Source organism: Nyctereutes procyonoides, unplaced genomic scaffold, assembly GCF_905146905.1.
Source record: "Nyctereutes procyonoides isolate TBG_1078 unplaced genomic scaffold, NYPRO_anot_genome, whole genome shotgun sequence".
Lineage (NCBI taxonomy): Eukaryota > Metazoa > Chordata > Mammalia > Carnivora > Canidae > Nyctereutes > Nyctereutes procyonoides.
Genome location: NW_026575052.1, coordinates 10,643,438 through 10,660,079, shown reverse-complemented (window position 1 = coordinate 10,660,079; position 16,642 = coordinate 10,643,438). Strand labels below are relative to the sequence as shown.

At 37.6% G+C, this 16,642-nt stretch overlaps 1 protein-coding gene across 1 annotated transcript in view; it reads right to left on the bottom strand.

Annotated features, from left to right (window-relative positions):
• The window catches only part of CLIC4 (chloride intracellular channel 4), a 71,321-nt gene that overhangs the window by 17,208 nt on the left and 37,471 nt on the right, over positions 1 to 16,642 (bottom strand). Inside the window, exon 3 of the mRNA XM_055331695.1 lies at positions 6,378 to 6,503. Coding sequence (XP_055187670.1) covers positions 6,378 to 6,503 — 126 coding nt within the window. The remainder of the gene's footprint in view (positions 1 to 6,377; positions 6,504 to 16,642) is intronic.

Here is a 16,642-nt window from a genome sequence, read left to right as displayed (position 1 = left end):
CAATTACTAGACATCATTTAACAGTTTTTACTCTGAGAAATGCCATCATCTGTTTTCTATATATTTTTAAGATTTGTTTTTCCCTTAGGAAACAAAGCTCTGCACAGTGTTTTTGTTCGCATATTAATATTCTTGGCAACCTTAAGGCATCTGCACTCTACCTCATTTTTATAAATTAGGATGCTGGGGAAACAGTCTACTTGTTCAGAGGTATGTGCCAAACCAATGGGCATCTTAGAGAACTCTAGAGCAGCACAGTCCAAAAGAACTTTTTGTAATGATGGAAATATTCTATATCTGAATTTCCAATATAGTAGCTGTTAGTGATTTGTAGCTATTTGAATATGAATTTAAATGAACATGTGTTATATAAGGTTAAAAATTCACTCCCTTCACTGAGCTAGCCACATTTCAACTATGAGTTTTCTCAAGACAGAAATGCCAATCAGATTCTTGATATGTGCCAGGAATAGGTGCTGAACCCCCCCCCCGTGCAGTAGGACCAGAGAACCCTGACAGCAGGGAAAAGCAGGCATCTTGGTCATGCACAGTAGTTTAAAGACAAAAACAGCAGGAAGCAGATCACTGATTTCAAAACACATTTGGGATTTTCCAGAACCTCCCAAATATTAGATATGGTAAGGGTGGTACTGAGCAACAGAACAATAAGATGTTGGGAATTTTGCTAATGAGTGCTCTGTTCTGTTATTACAGTTTATCTACTTTGAAAACAAAACTCATGACCCACAGTTTTTTTTTCAACCACACAAATGTAAACTTTACATATTTAAATTCCAAACACACTGGACTCAGTATATATATACCTTTCTCAAATGGGAAAATACATGTAAAAAGGCTCAGCTCCCCCTTGTCCCTTCAGCAGAGCTACACCCACTGGGAGTCAGCTCCACAGGAATTTAGACCGTTAGCACCATTTTAGGGAAGATTCATCTACTCCAAGGCCCTGTAAAATTCCATGGGAAGATGGACTTGGGGCAGTTAAGACACTGGAAAAACAATCTTACATTAAACTAGTAATTTAGGGATCCCTGGGTGGCGCAGCGGTTTGGCGCCTGCCTTTGGCCCAGGGCGCGATCCTGGAGACCCGGGATCGAATCCCACGTCGGGCTCCCGGTGCATGGAGCCTGCTTCTCCCTCTGCCTATGTCTCTGCCTCTCTCTCTTTCTCTCTCTGTGACTATCATAAATAAATAAAAATTAAAAAAAAAAACTAGTAATTTAGATTTCTTCATATATTTTAGGGTGCTCTCTTGTCACTTTTTTTAAATAAAAAAAAATGAAGGTGAGGTATTTTTAGGAAGATTCAGTTCAGTTGCAAGCTGTAGTTTCTGGTTAGCTTTTTTTATTCATTATTTTTACATATGCAATTCTGAATTCAAGGAAAGATATATCTAAAAAACTGGACATAGGACTACATTGAGGAGATTATAAAATATCAAGTATTTACATGCTCAATTTATCATCCCTTTTAATATCTCTCCATTTTTAAACTTAAAGATTTCTTTTGTAAACAAAAATTTTTATACAACAAATTTTTCAGTGAATTATAGTAAATGAATTTCATGAGTATATTATATATACTAATTATATATATTATATATCACGTATATTATATACATATATATATATTTCCCGCCCCCTTCCCCTCCTTAACTATGGAAAAACTTATCCTCTGTTTTCTTTTTTTTTCCCCTACTTGGGCTAAAAGAGTTAATTCCAGGTTCAACATTCCTGAATTTCCCTTAACTATAAAAACAACCAGCCTCCAGTTTAAATGTTTTTACTGCCTATAATACAGTAACTTCATTGACTCATTCCAAACAAGGAACCTAAGTGCCTCTTCAATACATCTAGGTCTTCCTCTAGTCAAGTTTCCAAAATTATTATTCTTCTCCAACCACTATTTAGTAGTACCTATTGTTTCTAATGAATAAGTCTTGAAGACAGGCTTAAACTACAGATCATTTATATATCTGTTGTTTACATATATTCATTTATTCTAATTATTAAAAGTCTACTTTGTGTCAGGCATTATAGTAAGTGCAGGGTTGTAATGATAAGCATATAGAAGCATATTTACTAAAGATCTGTTTTAATTAACAGGTAAGAATGAAGAAGGATTTGCAATCAGCATACCCTTATTCATCTGAAAACAAATGCTGTTACAATTCTTTTTTAAAAAAACAAACACCACTGTTCTCTAGAGCAGATTAAACATGCCCTATTCTTCTCCAAGACAAACCATTTAAGTTTATATTATTAATTTAATGCATACAATACTAAAGCTATAAGAGACCATTCGCTTCGAACTCTCATTTTGCTTGAAAGGAAATTATATTCCAGAAAGCTTACATACTTGGGACTCCAAGGTCTTTAGTTAAAAGTATCATCAAACTAAAACTCAGGTTTCCTGTCCCCAAGTCCGGCTGCCCTGCCACCCAGTGCTGTTTTAGTTTTAGTTTTACTACAGATCAGGTTCTCTGAAAGATAAATCAAATTCTAAACCAAGAGGTCCTAAATCAGTTGCCAGCTTATTTTACGTTCCCCCCAAACAAGGAATTTGGTAATTCATCGGTATTCACTTTCCCAAATAGCTTGATAAAGAAAAACTTTTCAATGACTGAGAACCTCGTTTCAACATTTAACAAAAGGCAGGCAAATAATTAATAAAAGGCTACTGGCCAACAATACCATGGGCATAAGCATTCAGGGCATGCAAGCTTTCAGGTCCATCCTTTATTCTGTATTACATCATAGACTATTAACAGTAAGACTAGCTAAGAATATTTCCATCCTTTTAGGAAAGATCTCAGACATTTTCTTTCTCATGCGAATTTAAGGATAAAGTCTGATTATACAAGCCATTCAGTTATCCGTGTAAATTCAACTTTCATTGTATTTCTCACTTAAAAAATAAAAAAAAGGTTTACTAACATATTTATAGGGCTCTTCTCCAAAACTAACTTCCTCTACCCTTCTATCCTTTCATCAGTTAAGTTAGTCACACAACACTGTCTGCTTCAGTTTAACATTCAAGTTTCAAAGCTTTTTTGACAGCTTTTTTGGGGAACACCTGGGTGCCTTAGCGGTTGAGCATCTGCCTTTGGCTCACGGCATGATCCCAGGGTCCTAGGATTGAGTACCACATCGGGCTTACTGCATGGAGCCTGCTTCTCCCTCTGCCTGTGTCTTTGCCTCTCTCTCTGTCTCTTGTGAATAAATAAATAAAAATCTTAAATCTTAAAAAAAAAAAAAAAAAAGGAAAGCAAGCAAACAAGCAAGCAAGCTTTTTTGAGTAAAGTACTTCCTACACTCCAGCAAGGGGAACTAAATATATGTTTATAAATACTGTTCCCAGAGGAAAAGAAAGCTTTTTCTACGTATGCTAGTTACACAGACCCGCAAAAGCTCCTTGCTTTTAAGCTCTTCACTAATCTCTAGAGTCTGAACAACTCTAGAGCAAGTAGTTGCCCATGTTTATCTTTGTCATGATTGAATCGGAAGTGCTCACACAAAAACACTCTGTTCTCAGGGTAATCAAATGCCAAAAACATGTTATTAGAAATGCTAGATTCTCATGTGCCAGCTTGTGCAACTCCTCTGCCTTCTCTCTTTAGTCGATCTAAAAACAAGAAGGCTCTCAATCAGAGTATGAGGAGGATCAGCAGTAGTTAAGGACCTGAATACCTCCTTGTCCTCAAGGGGGAAAAGCAGAGAGCCAGGATGGTCCCCGAATGTCCTAGAACACAGGAAAGAGAAAGCAATGCTCATCGTGGTCCTGGAAAGACCTTTCTCCCTCTCCTCCTTAGAAACAATTCTGCATGACAGAGAGAGACTCTGCTGACCATCAGCAGAGTCACACCAGGGGCTGCAGGGCCCAGTAAGGGGAAGGCACTCCCAATCTAAACACGCCGTTCCACTGCACAGAAATAAAAACTCATCAGGGGGCATCTGGGTAGGGCCAGAACAACGGTTAAATGTCCAACTCTTGATTTCGGCTCAGGTTGTGATCTCAAGCCTCTCAGGCTCTGCGCTCAGCAGTCTGCTTGAGACTCTCTCTCTCCCTCTGTCCCTCCCCTCCACCTCTATGCACACATGGGCATGTACTCTCTCTCTTTTAAAAAAAAATAAATAAATAAAAATTCATCAGAAGTTAAGCCTCACCTATTTCTTTTTTTTTAATTTTTTTTAAGCCTCACCTATTTCTTAAAGAGAATTCATTACATTTAAGTTTGACAATCACTTTCAGTCCCATGTGCTCCTCACAGAACACTATCTTTGACTTCTTTCCTGCCTTTCCTCCAAGCTTGAGCTAGCCTGCAATTTTACACTCGCTAAAGCACAATCCCAATTAAAGACTTACATTTCACCTCTCTTGGAAAAGTCAAACTCAACAAATTAAAAAAGAGAAAAATGGGAAGGGAAAAATAGAAGAAACAGGAGTTTTTGAAGTCTTACAGGCCTGGTTCTGAAGTATGCCAGCTCTGCCACCAGTAACTGTAAAACTAGGACACTCTACTTAGATTCCTCGTCTTCAGTTTCTCCATAGTCTTTGAGAAGAGAGAGATAATCCACAAAATAATCCACAATGCACAGTTCATGGCACATAATTCACACTTGAATGTTAGTTAATAACAGCAGAGGCAACATCAAAAATACTCCCTTCTAGAAATGAAGTAAAATTTTAAAACTTTAGAAACTCTCTTCAGAATATAAACAACATAAAAGCAAGGAAAATAACAGAAATAGGGGATGGGGATTAAAGAGTACACTTAGCATGATTAAATTTTTTTTTTTTTTTAAAAAAGGGAAAATACTCTTAGGGAGAATTTAGCACATTGTGAACACTTTAGAATAGAAAGATCTCGAAGTTTTGAATTAGATTATTTAAACTGAAAGAAAGGACCATCTCTGGTTAAAGTATCTCTATGAATATGCTCAAACAAAATCAAGCTGAAATTTCTATATATAAAAAGCAAAGTGAAAACATTTATCTTGGGGGTGCCTGACTGGCTCAGTGGGTGGAGCGTCCAACTCTTGCTCTCAGGGTTCTCAGGTTTCTAAGTTTGAGCCCCAATGTGGGTGTAGAAATTTAAAAAGAAGAAGAAAGAAAATGCTTATTTTCAAGGTCCAATTCAAAAAGCTATGATATGTCTTACAGAGCACTGGTTGCCAAGAAACCAGAATATTTTGATATTAGTTCCACCGTTATCTTAATGTCCATTACCTCTGAGAAAAATAGCAAGAAGGAATAATTACCATTGTTGTTCATACAGTTGAAGAAAGCCTGGAGTGCTCGTCGTTCCTTCATGTCCCTTTTTGTTAATTAAAGCTTAATCCAAGTGTTACATCTTTTTTAGCCTTTCCTGATTCCACTCACTTTCCTTCACCACTGCCACCACCACTTCTCCACCCATACTGGATTGAGCTTTCCGAGGGTAGGAATTAGGTCTTATTCACTACTGTATTCATAAGGCTTTACTGCCTAGTAAAATAAATGGATGAGTGAATTCTGAGTAACTAATTATTTTAGAACCCTCTGACCCAATAATCCCATTCCTGGGAAATTTTTCTGGATATGGACAGTAAAAATCAAAGCAACTAGCAAAAAAGACTTGGGCCAGAAGAAAAATATTTCAGTTTTCAGGATAATAAAACTGGAAAAGCCTTAAAAAAATCCATAATGCATTGAACCTATGCCAAGATACAAACTGCCTGATACAAAACTGCACATTTACAATTCAGGTAACTGTCATTACAGTCCATTACATACTTCACATTATAGGAAATAGTTGAGTACTTGAAAATCATTAACCATGTGGACTAATGTGCAGGAGGACCTAGGAATCTAGAACTTCAAAGAAATACATAAATAAAAACTAAATCCCAGGGACACAGTCTAAAAGTCATTTCCCCTGGGTGACAGTTTGATAGTTACCTTTAAAATGGTCTAATAAGAAATACCCCAGCAACCTGCACCACACTCTTGCTTAGACATCCTGGCTAGGTTCAGTGTGAACCTGTCTTTTCCCATCTCTTCTCCCTAAACTACTCTCTCAGTCTGGGGCCAATACTCCTCAAATAACCAGTCTTTCCTAACCCATCTCCCATGTCCTAAACCTATTTTCAATGTATACTCTATAGCTTAATCACATTCCTACCTAGACTTATTGGCCTAGCCAGAAGCCACTTCTGACATCTGTGTAGTATTAATTATAACGAATGAAGCCCTAGTCACTGCAACTTAATTCTGTAAAAATTTAACTTCAGTACCATCCAAAGGATCCCTAAGGGTCAGAAAAGATCAAGCTTTACAGAGATGGCAGTATTTCCATGCATATCTTCTTTGATACTCACTTGGGAGGGCATAAGACTTCTTCGAGAAATTCTTCAATCTTATTTACATCCGTTTTGACTTCATTGTTGAAAGTTATAAATGGTGGGTGGGTCCCAGGAGCCAAGTTCTGCAGGTCTGCAGGCTTCCTGTTAGGCAAAGCAGTCAAAATTGGATCATTTTTTACTCTGGAAAGGCAACAATACTTGAAGTACTCAGAGTGGTTCTAAATGTTTAAGTATATAAAAATGAGTAAGAAATGGGGGCTCCATGGGTGGCTCCGTCAGTTAAGCATCCAACTCCTGATTTGGTTCAGGTCATGATCTCACAGTCATGAGATCCAGCCCTGGGTCAGGCTCCATCCATGCTGGGTGTGGAACCTGCTTAAGATTCTCTCGCTTCCTCTGCCCTTCCCAAATCATGCTTGCTCACTCTCCTCTCTCTCTCTCAAAAATAAAGAAGGAAAGAAAGAAAGAACTCTAGCATCAACTTATTGTGTAAAGATGAGTAAACCATAACGCCTCTAGGTCTTTTCTTTGTAAAATAAGGAAGAAGAGAGCAGCTGATTTTTACAGTCCTTTCCAACTGTGAGATTCCAAATTCAACTGCACCAATTTTCATTTTCCTAGAAGTCCACACTCAACAAGGAAAAATATCACCAAATGACTTCAGTATATAAAAGACAGCATAACCAGAGTTAAGATAGAAAGTGAATAGTGAATAAGAAAGGCTCAAAATACATACTAGATAAGAATTTTGTCCAAATTCATTAAAAAGCCATTAACAAGTCAAACAGATAGGAGTCCAAAGAAATTGATATATAACGAATAAAATAAGTGAATACATGGGACAATGTAAAAAAACAATTACCAAAGAAATTCAAGAGTAAACTATGATGACATTTCCCTATTAATTAGGAAAAACTGAAAATACACAGAATCCTGATAAAGATGGTGATACTGGAAACTTACAACTACTAATAGCAAGGAATGCTGGTACCACTCTATTCAAAAGCAAAATGGCTCACCCAAGCCTACCAGTGAATCCTAGGATCAATAATAATGATCATATAGTATGTGTATCCTAATGATAAAATACAAAGCATATATCACATCTATGAAGTATTCTTACCAAAAAAGTTGAACCTGAATCCAGAATCAAGCTTCTTAGGACAGCTGCTCTCAAAGTATGATCTAGGGGACCCTTTCACCAGCTGGTCCATGAGGTCAAAACGATTCTTATAACACTAATACATCATTTATTTTTTCCACCTCATTCTCTTATGCCTATATAGTAGAGTTTTCCACAGGCTACTTATTGTGTGGTATCACAAAGTGATTTATACAGAAACAGACATGAGAATCTATCTTCTTTTAAGGCAAACATTAGAGATGTACAAAAATGTAAAACAATGCCACTCTTCTAATTTTGTTTTGGAAAATACAGTTTTAATGAAAACATATTTTGTGATAATAAATAATAGGTTCCTGATTATTCTAATTAGTAAATATTATTAAAATTTCACAGCTTCAATTTTTAATACAGTAAAGTAGATAGATATAACCCACATAACTGAAGCTCTTTGAGGTCCTCAATAATTTAAGAGTACAGAAGAGTTCTGAGACCAAAAAGTTCATTTACAGGAAACATGAGGAGTCGCAGAACAAAATTAAATACCATAAAGAAGCAATCAGCCAAATACAGAATTTGGGACACTGTACAGTTCAACAGAATAGATTTCTACCAGTAAATGGCATGAGGGGGAAAAAGCCACAAATGGGGGTTGGAAGAGACTGTTACAGATTAAGAAAAATTTAAGAGACATAATAACCAAATATAATGAACAGAATTTATATGGATCCTGATTTGAACAAACCAGCCAAAGAAAAAAGATATTTTGGAGATAACCAGGAAAACAGGATCATAAGCTGGGACTAGACGTGATAATGGCAGTATGATTGGTTAAGAAAATGTCCATATCGTTTGGAAATGTGTTGAAATGACAAGATTCAAGGGATTTGCTTTAAAACATATCGGGGGGGTGCAGAAAAGAATAAAAGGGACAAAGCAAATGGGTAAAACCTCGATAACTGAGTTGAAGCTAGGGGAAGTTTATTCTATTTCTATGTTTGAAAACTTTCATAATTAAAAAGATAAACTTTAAAAAACTTTTAAAAAAGCACTATAATATACTGCTTCAAAGAACTTCCCCCCACCTATTATTATTGCCCTTTCTTCCCTAACACAAATGCACAGAATTTGAACAAGGATATCTTTAAGTGTATCATGAAGGTGAACTACTTTGTTATTGAAAAGAATTTTTACAAAAAGAGTGTACCTCCAAAATCTATACTAATCCCAGCTTATCAATTTTCCTTGGTCTTATACATATATTCCTTCCCTGTCCTTCTCCCTTTTTTCTCCCTCCACCCCACTGAAGTTTGGAAAGTGCCTCATCTATGACTACATTCCAAAAATACAAAGATGTACTTTATCCATTTAGTCTAAAATTTCTAACTCCGAGCCCTCCCTCCCCGCATCCATCCAAGCTCTAGAGCCCATCTCCCTCCCAAGCCAAAGAAAAATAAGACATGTTTTCTATCAACATGTCTCAGTGGTTGAGCCATCTGCGTTTGGCTCAGGTCATGATCCCAGGATCCTGGGATGGAGTCCCGCATCGGGCTCTCCCTGAAGGAAGCCTGCATCTCCCTCTGCCTATGTCTCTGCCTCTTTCTGTGTCTCTCATGAATAAATAAATAAAATCTTTAAAAAAAAAAAAAAAAACACAAAAACTAAGCTGGAAAAGAGGTCTTTTAAAAGCCAAAATCTTTGTTCAAAATCTTTAAAAGCCAAATTTCATGTTCAATTCTGATTCGTTTCCTGAACATACTTTGGTCTGAGAAGGTAAAATTGAGCACACAATGATTGGAATACATAAAAGCTGAGTAAGTCTCCCAGATCCACGTTTATTTAAATAGTGACGTATGCCTGTGAGACTCCTGGAATTCACAAAGTACTTAACTCCAGGTCAGAACTAGTCAGTTTCTGGGTTTTATTTTTTTTTGGTTTGTTTGGTTACTCCTTTTTCCTCCTCACCCTGACCACCTGTTCTTTGATCACTAACAGGTCCAGCAGGTCCCAGACCATGTCATCTTTGGTCTTCAGGTCCCCCTCACAGTCTAACTCAACAGTCACAGATGTTCCCAGTTACACTATACTTCCTCTTCAACTCACGAAGGCCTTATACATAACCAAGGGTCCAAACCCCTAACAGCTCAGGATGTACAAATCTGGTTTCAAATTGTAAGTTTAAAAAAGGCAGGAGGAACATCTGGGTGGCTCAGTAGGTTAATCATCCAACTCTTGGTTTTGGCTCAGGTCATGACTTGGGGTCATGGGATTGAGCTTCGTGTCAGGCTCTGTGCTAGGAGACAAGTCTGCTGGATATTCTCTCTCTCCCTGCCCTTCCTGCACCACCCTCCACCTCCCGTTTTCTCTCTCTCAAATCTTTAAAAAAAAAAAAAAAAGGACTTTTCTCATTCCAAAATTATAAAATATATCCACTGACATTTTTATGGCTAGCAGTTCATTAACGCCTAAATGTAAGGTAATAATAACATTCATCTGCATGTTTTACAAATAATTTTTTCATGAACAGGGTAGAGTGAAATAAAAGGGAAGAAAGGGATAGATGCTTTATAATAACCCATGGGAGGAGGCCAGCAAAATAAGTAACAGCTGTTATTTCTATAATAAATTATGACAGCTTTTAGCTCTCCAAATAAAAATATTAATTAGGGGAAGGATAAAGTTAGCATGACAGAGAAGAAGAACCAAAGACTGAGTAAAAAGGACTTGGTTAAAGTCCCAAGTTGGATAGTTCTGCTATCCACCAGTTATGTGACTAAGGAAAACACAAACTCTGGATTTCCTGCTCTGTTCTGCGATATATAAGACTTGTTTTGCCTGTGAAGTTCAAGGTATGTAAAATTGAGCTAAGTCAAAGTATGCAAATGAGATCCATGCCTGCTTTCAGTATCACATTAACATAGCATTATGCAGGAGATGAGCCTGGCCATTTTAAACTCTACTTGTGGGATCCCTGGGTGGCACAGCGGTTTGGCGCCTGCCTTTGGCCCAGGGTGCGATCCTGGAGGCCCGGGATCGAATCCCACATCGGGCTCCCGGTGCATGGAGCCTGCTTCTCCCTCTGCCTGTGTCTCTGCCTCTCTCTCTCTCTCTCTCTCTCTCTGTGTGTGTGTGACTATCATAAATAAATAAAAATAAAAAAAATTAAAAAAAAAACTCTACTTGTGTCTGATGGTTCCAAACTGGTTATCTAGCATTAACTGACTGGTAGTAAGAAATATGATTAAAAGAGGCTTATAAGTAAAGTGAAACCAGACATGAGATTACCAATTTTCTGCTAATATTAGTAATTAGTGAACAGTCCATTTTGTTTCTGCTTAAAGGCTATATCGATTTTCAAAAAAACAAGGGTGATAATTGTATTTTCTAGGTAAGTGTTGAGATGAAGGGCAATCATGTTAGGTCCTTACTCCAAGTGAAAAAAGATTCCAGAAGAAACTTAGATGCATCTGAATGGATTATCAGACTTCAAAATAACTGTTCAAGTTGCAAGCAACGAGGTGACTTAGAAGCTGTATCAAGTCGTCAACCGAGCAGAATCTCACCTGGCACTCCAAGGCCTCAGGTGTTGTGTTTAACCCACAAAAGCTCATTTTACCGATGCTGCACAGAAACTTAACATTTCAGAAAGTGCAGTATGACAGAAATGAAACCGAGTAGATAGGCAATGGCTAAAAATCTCAGGACATCTTTGGTTATTTCATAAACGATTCATGCAAACTCATTTCCCTAAGTAACATCTAGAAAAAGCAAAGTGCATATAATTCATGCCATGAGATAAGAGCACAAATACTCTTCAGCGTTTGGGGGTTTTCTTATTTTTAATGTTACTTATCTAAGAAGTCTTTTTTTTTTTTTTCTGTCAGAGTAGATGAAAAAAAATTATTCTGTTCTCTCCCAATTTGCTTCTCATTGAAGGAAACAAAGAGAAACAAACACAAGAGACAGGGAGAGGATGCCTAGAAGGAACCTCAAGGGACCTAATACTTTAAGCAACTTAAGTGGCTTAACTTCAATTAAAGTTTAATTCAGTACACTTGCAACAATTGGAGAACACTGGGCAGGTGGCTCAGCTCCAGCTGCTTCTTATAAAATGAGTACAGTCTAGCTATAGGGCACTGGAGCTGGTTCTTAAAGACGACTTATCTTGTAACTAGCTAAATGGAGAAGAAAATACTAAGTATGGAGAACTTATATATATATTTTAAAGAGTTTACTTATTTATTTGAGAGTGTGTGTGTTCATGCATGCATATAGGAGCAGGGTTGGGGGGATGGAGGGAGAGAGAATCTGCTGAGTGCAGAGCCCCAGGTGGCCTCCATACAGGGCTCAATCTCACAATCCTGAGAGCATGACCTGAGCTGAAACTAAGAGTCAGATGCTTAACCGAATGAACCACCCAGGCGACCCAAAAATTTCTATTTTTGAGTTCCTTTCAGAGGTATGATTTTCAAGGCATAAAATTCACACAAATCAAGAGAATGCTAGACGCTGTGTGGCAAGTATGAAAAAAAGTTAACACCAAAAATCCTTTATTGGTTTCAGAATACTTACTCTATTAACTATTCTTCACTAGGTTTGTCATATTCTGACTAACGTCACCAACTGAATGAATCATGGATTCGCCAAAACATACACACCAAGGCCCCAGTTATTAAGCATTTGTCTGTGTCCCAATTCAACCAGTTAAAGGATTTTATTTTGATTACATGTGATATACTGCTAAATCTTTATCTTTTTTTAAAAAAAAGATTTTATTTATTTCAGAGAGAGAGAGAGGAAAAAAAAAAAAAAAAACATGCCCTGAGCAGGGTAGGAAGGGCCAAGGGAGAGGGAGAAGGAGACTCCCCACTAAGCAGGGAGCCCAACGTGGGGCTCGATCCCAGGACCCTGAGATCATGACCTGAGCCAAAGAGCCAAGCCTCCCAATCTTTGTCTACTTTAATATCAATTTGAAGAGCAATCATGTTAAAACAGCGCCCATTAAAAGGTTTCAAAAATACAGCTCCTATAATTCTTAAGAGATTTTATTAACACAGTTTAGAGTTTACACCGATAGGTTTAGAAAAACATTAACCAATAATCTATTTTTCCAATTCAGCTCTTAGTGACCTCAATAGGATCTATCATCTTTGAATTCATTTTGAAAAAGACTGTAAAGATGTGGCAGTAAAGCATGTTCTCTCTCTCTCTCTCTCTCTCTGTATGACTGTCCATATCTGTCCGTTTCTGTCCCCTCGCCCTCAAGACACACACACACACACAGACACACACACACACACACACAGACACACATACACACACGGGTATACATAAGATTAATGCATTTATGAGACACATATCTTGATTTGTAGGATTAACAAGGGCTTCATGTAGGTCAAGTCAGCTTTATAATGGGAAAGAATGGAGTTTGTACTCTCCTGACTGGCCAAAAGCATGAAATGGAGGGTTTCTCGACAAGGCGGACCTGTTCCATTCCATTTAGTCTCTCTGTGTCATTCCCGCTGCTGTCACTACCTGGATCCCTCAGCTTGCTGAAGACGGTTTTCAAAAGGATGGAACCACAGAGACACAATAAGGAAAGCAAACTACCTGAAGAATCTATTTAGAAATCAGATTTTGTTCTGAGTTTACAAATGACTTTCAAGATATGCAGAACTATCAGTTTTATGGCCCCGTAGTAATATGTTAAATGGTTACAAAATTGTTAAAGTTTAAACTATCATACTAAGTTTCCAAAACTTTATGCTATTATTATGGCAACGTACAAGTGAGTCCTACACAATACCTTACAAGTGGTATGTTGACACATGAAGTGGAAGAAAACCATTTGCGACAATGCAAAGGATGGGAGTTTCAGCATATAAGATGAAAATGGAAAAATGGAAGTAAACATTTCCCAGACTCTTTAAAAGCAGTGTTCTCCAATTTATTTATTTTCTCAGAGAGCATCATAGAGGAGAGATTTTATTCACTGGTAATATAGCAGATACCTCTGCTTTTACAATAAAAAGCTAATTTCTTTTTTTCCTAAGACTTTATTTATTTGAGAGAGACAGAGATAGCAACAAAGACAGCGAGAGAGAGCACAAGCAGGGAGGAGAGCAAGAAGCAGGCTCCCCACCAAGCAGGGAGCCCAATGCAGGGCTTCATCCCTGGACCCCAGAATCTTGACCTGAGTTGAAGGCAGATGCTTGACCAACTGAGCCATCCAGGTGCCCCTAAAAAGCTAATTAAAATTACCATTTCTACTCTCATTTCTCAAAACTAGAAAAGCTTACCTAACAAATATGTGACAAAATATGGCCACACTCAGTTATATCCAAGTCAGCATCTCAAGGGTGTGTGTGCATGTGTCAGAAAAATAAAGACAAGAGGGGGGTGCCAATTACTGTTGTCACATTTTCTTCTTTTTCTTCTCTTTGCCTGCCTTTCAGGCTTATCTGTGCTCTAAAGATGCTGATCATGGATTTAGAAATATCTGGACATAATAAAGGTAGCAGAAGTCTTCAAAGCTTTTCATCACTGCCAGCAACTGTCAGCAGGAAGTATGATATAAAACAATGAATTCTGTTCAATAACAGGCCTGAACATGGTTTGATGAGTAGTAAAAAGTACCTTGAACACTATTTAGCATATAGTAGACACTGAAGAAGAAATGTTAATTCTTTTCCTTCTTTTTTCCTGAATTTAAAAACAAGGTAACTGACCTCCAAAGATGAGGCATCTTACCCAATATGCTAGGAAATTCAGTGACAGGGCTCTCTCCACACAGACCCAGGTCTCCATCCCTAATCCACTGCTCCCCATTTGATGACATGTGATAACACCTTTAAATGTGCCCCAAATTTTAATATTTTTATTTATATTTATCTGAAGACTGCTAAAATGGTGGATATATTCCTTCTGAAGCCTGGGCACTTTTTCTCTTTTTTAACCTACAAGTTCTATAATACAATTGCAGCATGAACAGAAAATGAGGTTTAGAAATGACTCCCACTAAAGCATTAAGTCAGCACTTGCAGGCAAGCAATGGGAGATTGTTCCAGGCCTCACAGTGGTACATGAATACCACCAGCATAGTCATTAAAACCAATTGAGATTCAAAGAGAACATGTCACATGGTGCCAGAACTAGAAACTAGCTTGTTTTATGGATGAAATGTCATGTAACAATAATTTTCTCAGAGCACAGAGTGGGCCTCTAAATAGCTCTCAATTGAATCTTATTGCTCTCTACCGGTTTGTTCTGCGATCAGTACTCTTTACCAAGGAATTAGCAATTACCAGGAAAAGCAAGAAAGTAAGCACTAGAGGCACTTTCTCCCCCATGGTTTTATAAAAGCAGTTATACCTAAACTTTTAAAGTTCAGATTTTACGAAAGGTACTTTTTACTATGGAATGTCTTACTCTTCTGTTCAACTTTATCTTACAATGGTTTTTTGAGCCAATATTCACTCTCTTGAAATCTTACTCAAGATTATAAGTGTCTAAATTCATAGAAAAGGTCTGGAAGGATAAAGACCAAATCTAAATGCAGTGCTATCTGTGAAGGGGAAGTTGATGTCCAGGGTCTGGGGATGCAGGGGATTCATTATCATATACTACCTATATACTTTTAACTACCCTTGAGAAGCATATTTCAGATGTATCACAGACTTAAGATTTCTAGAGAAAACTAAGAAATATAGGCTCCAATTTTAAGTGCTCTCTGTTGATTTTACACAAAGCCCTAGAAAACAGACATCTTTGAATGGTGACACTGACTAATCAGAAAGTCCTGCAGCTTTCATCCTACTTCCCATGTGTCACTTTTTACATGAGGGGTATATTACTCTTATACAAATCCTCAAAAATCCAGTACACTTGTACAGGAAAAGTGTAACAGCCATTCTGAGTTCACTTCCTTTCCTGAACCAAATTCTCCTCGTTCATGGCACCATCACTGGTATGGACCACAATCAAGCCCTGTGTTGAGCTGCTCAAAGAAGGCTTTTTTGAAGCATGGCAGTCAACTCACTTGCTCCAAGCCAAAAATGGAATAGAAAAAAATCCATGTATTTTAAGACACAGTAAGGGTGTGTGTCTGGTAGCATGGTCTATTTTTAGAAGTTACATTGAGAAACTTCCTTTTTGAATGCATGTAGGAAAAAAACGGTAATAGAAGGGTAACTACATGAATTATTTCATTCTTATAGCAGCTCTGTCCTATATGAGGTAGGCATATCTTTGAAAGAACCTGTAGTTTTAACTCTCACTATCCCCAGAGGCTTACCTCTGCGTTCATATGCATAATGAAAGGGGTTCCTGGACGGCTTATTTTCAATAAATAAATCTTAAGTCTCCAAAATCTCAAATAAGTTCACTAGCAGTAACAATAAAGTTTAAGGAAAAGACAGAAGTCCAGGGAATGCTAGCCAACAACTGAGAATGGGATGACAACTCCCAGATAAGGCTCACTTGGTGACACCCTGAGGTATACCATGCATGGATTCCATACCCATCAAGTGACAGCTTGCCCATATTTTTACCTGGACACTGTTCGTGACTGATATGCTTAAAAAATAAGCAACAAACCATATTGTTGCACTGGTGTCAAGAGGCATACATTTCCACTGCCCAAGCCTAGATTTCCTGTTAGTATAACTTTTCTTAACCCTTGATTTAAATCTCTTCTTTTCCCGAAGTATGAATGTTCTTCACCTCAAATCTGTTTGCTAAGGAAGAACAGAAGCTCCTGAGTAAAAGGAGCTTACTATTTATCAGAGCTCTTCTCAGCCCTCTCCACTTTGGTCTATGGAGAGAAGGTAAGAAAGAACTCTTCAATGAGTAAGAACAATCACAGGGCACCGGATAACTGCTCTTATATTTAACCAAATAAGGTGAAAATCATATTATAGAAAATTCCTACTACTACTACTATTCCTACTACTCCCTGAAAAGTAGAATAAATGAAACAGACCACAGTGGTAATCATTCTCCTAAAATCCCACTCTTGTCTTTAAGGAACTAGATAATATACACCATGTGTTCAGCACATTTTAAACCAAGAAGTTGTCTGCTGAGAAAGTTCTTCATAGCTCCACATTCACACTGAAAAGTCAAAAATTTCCCTGCATCCACACTAAAACTTAGCTTC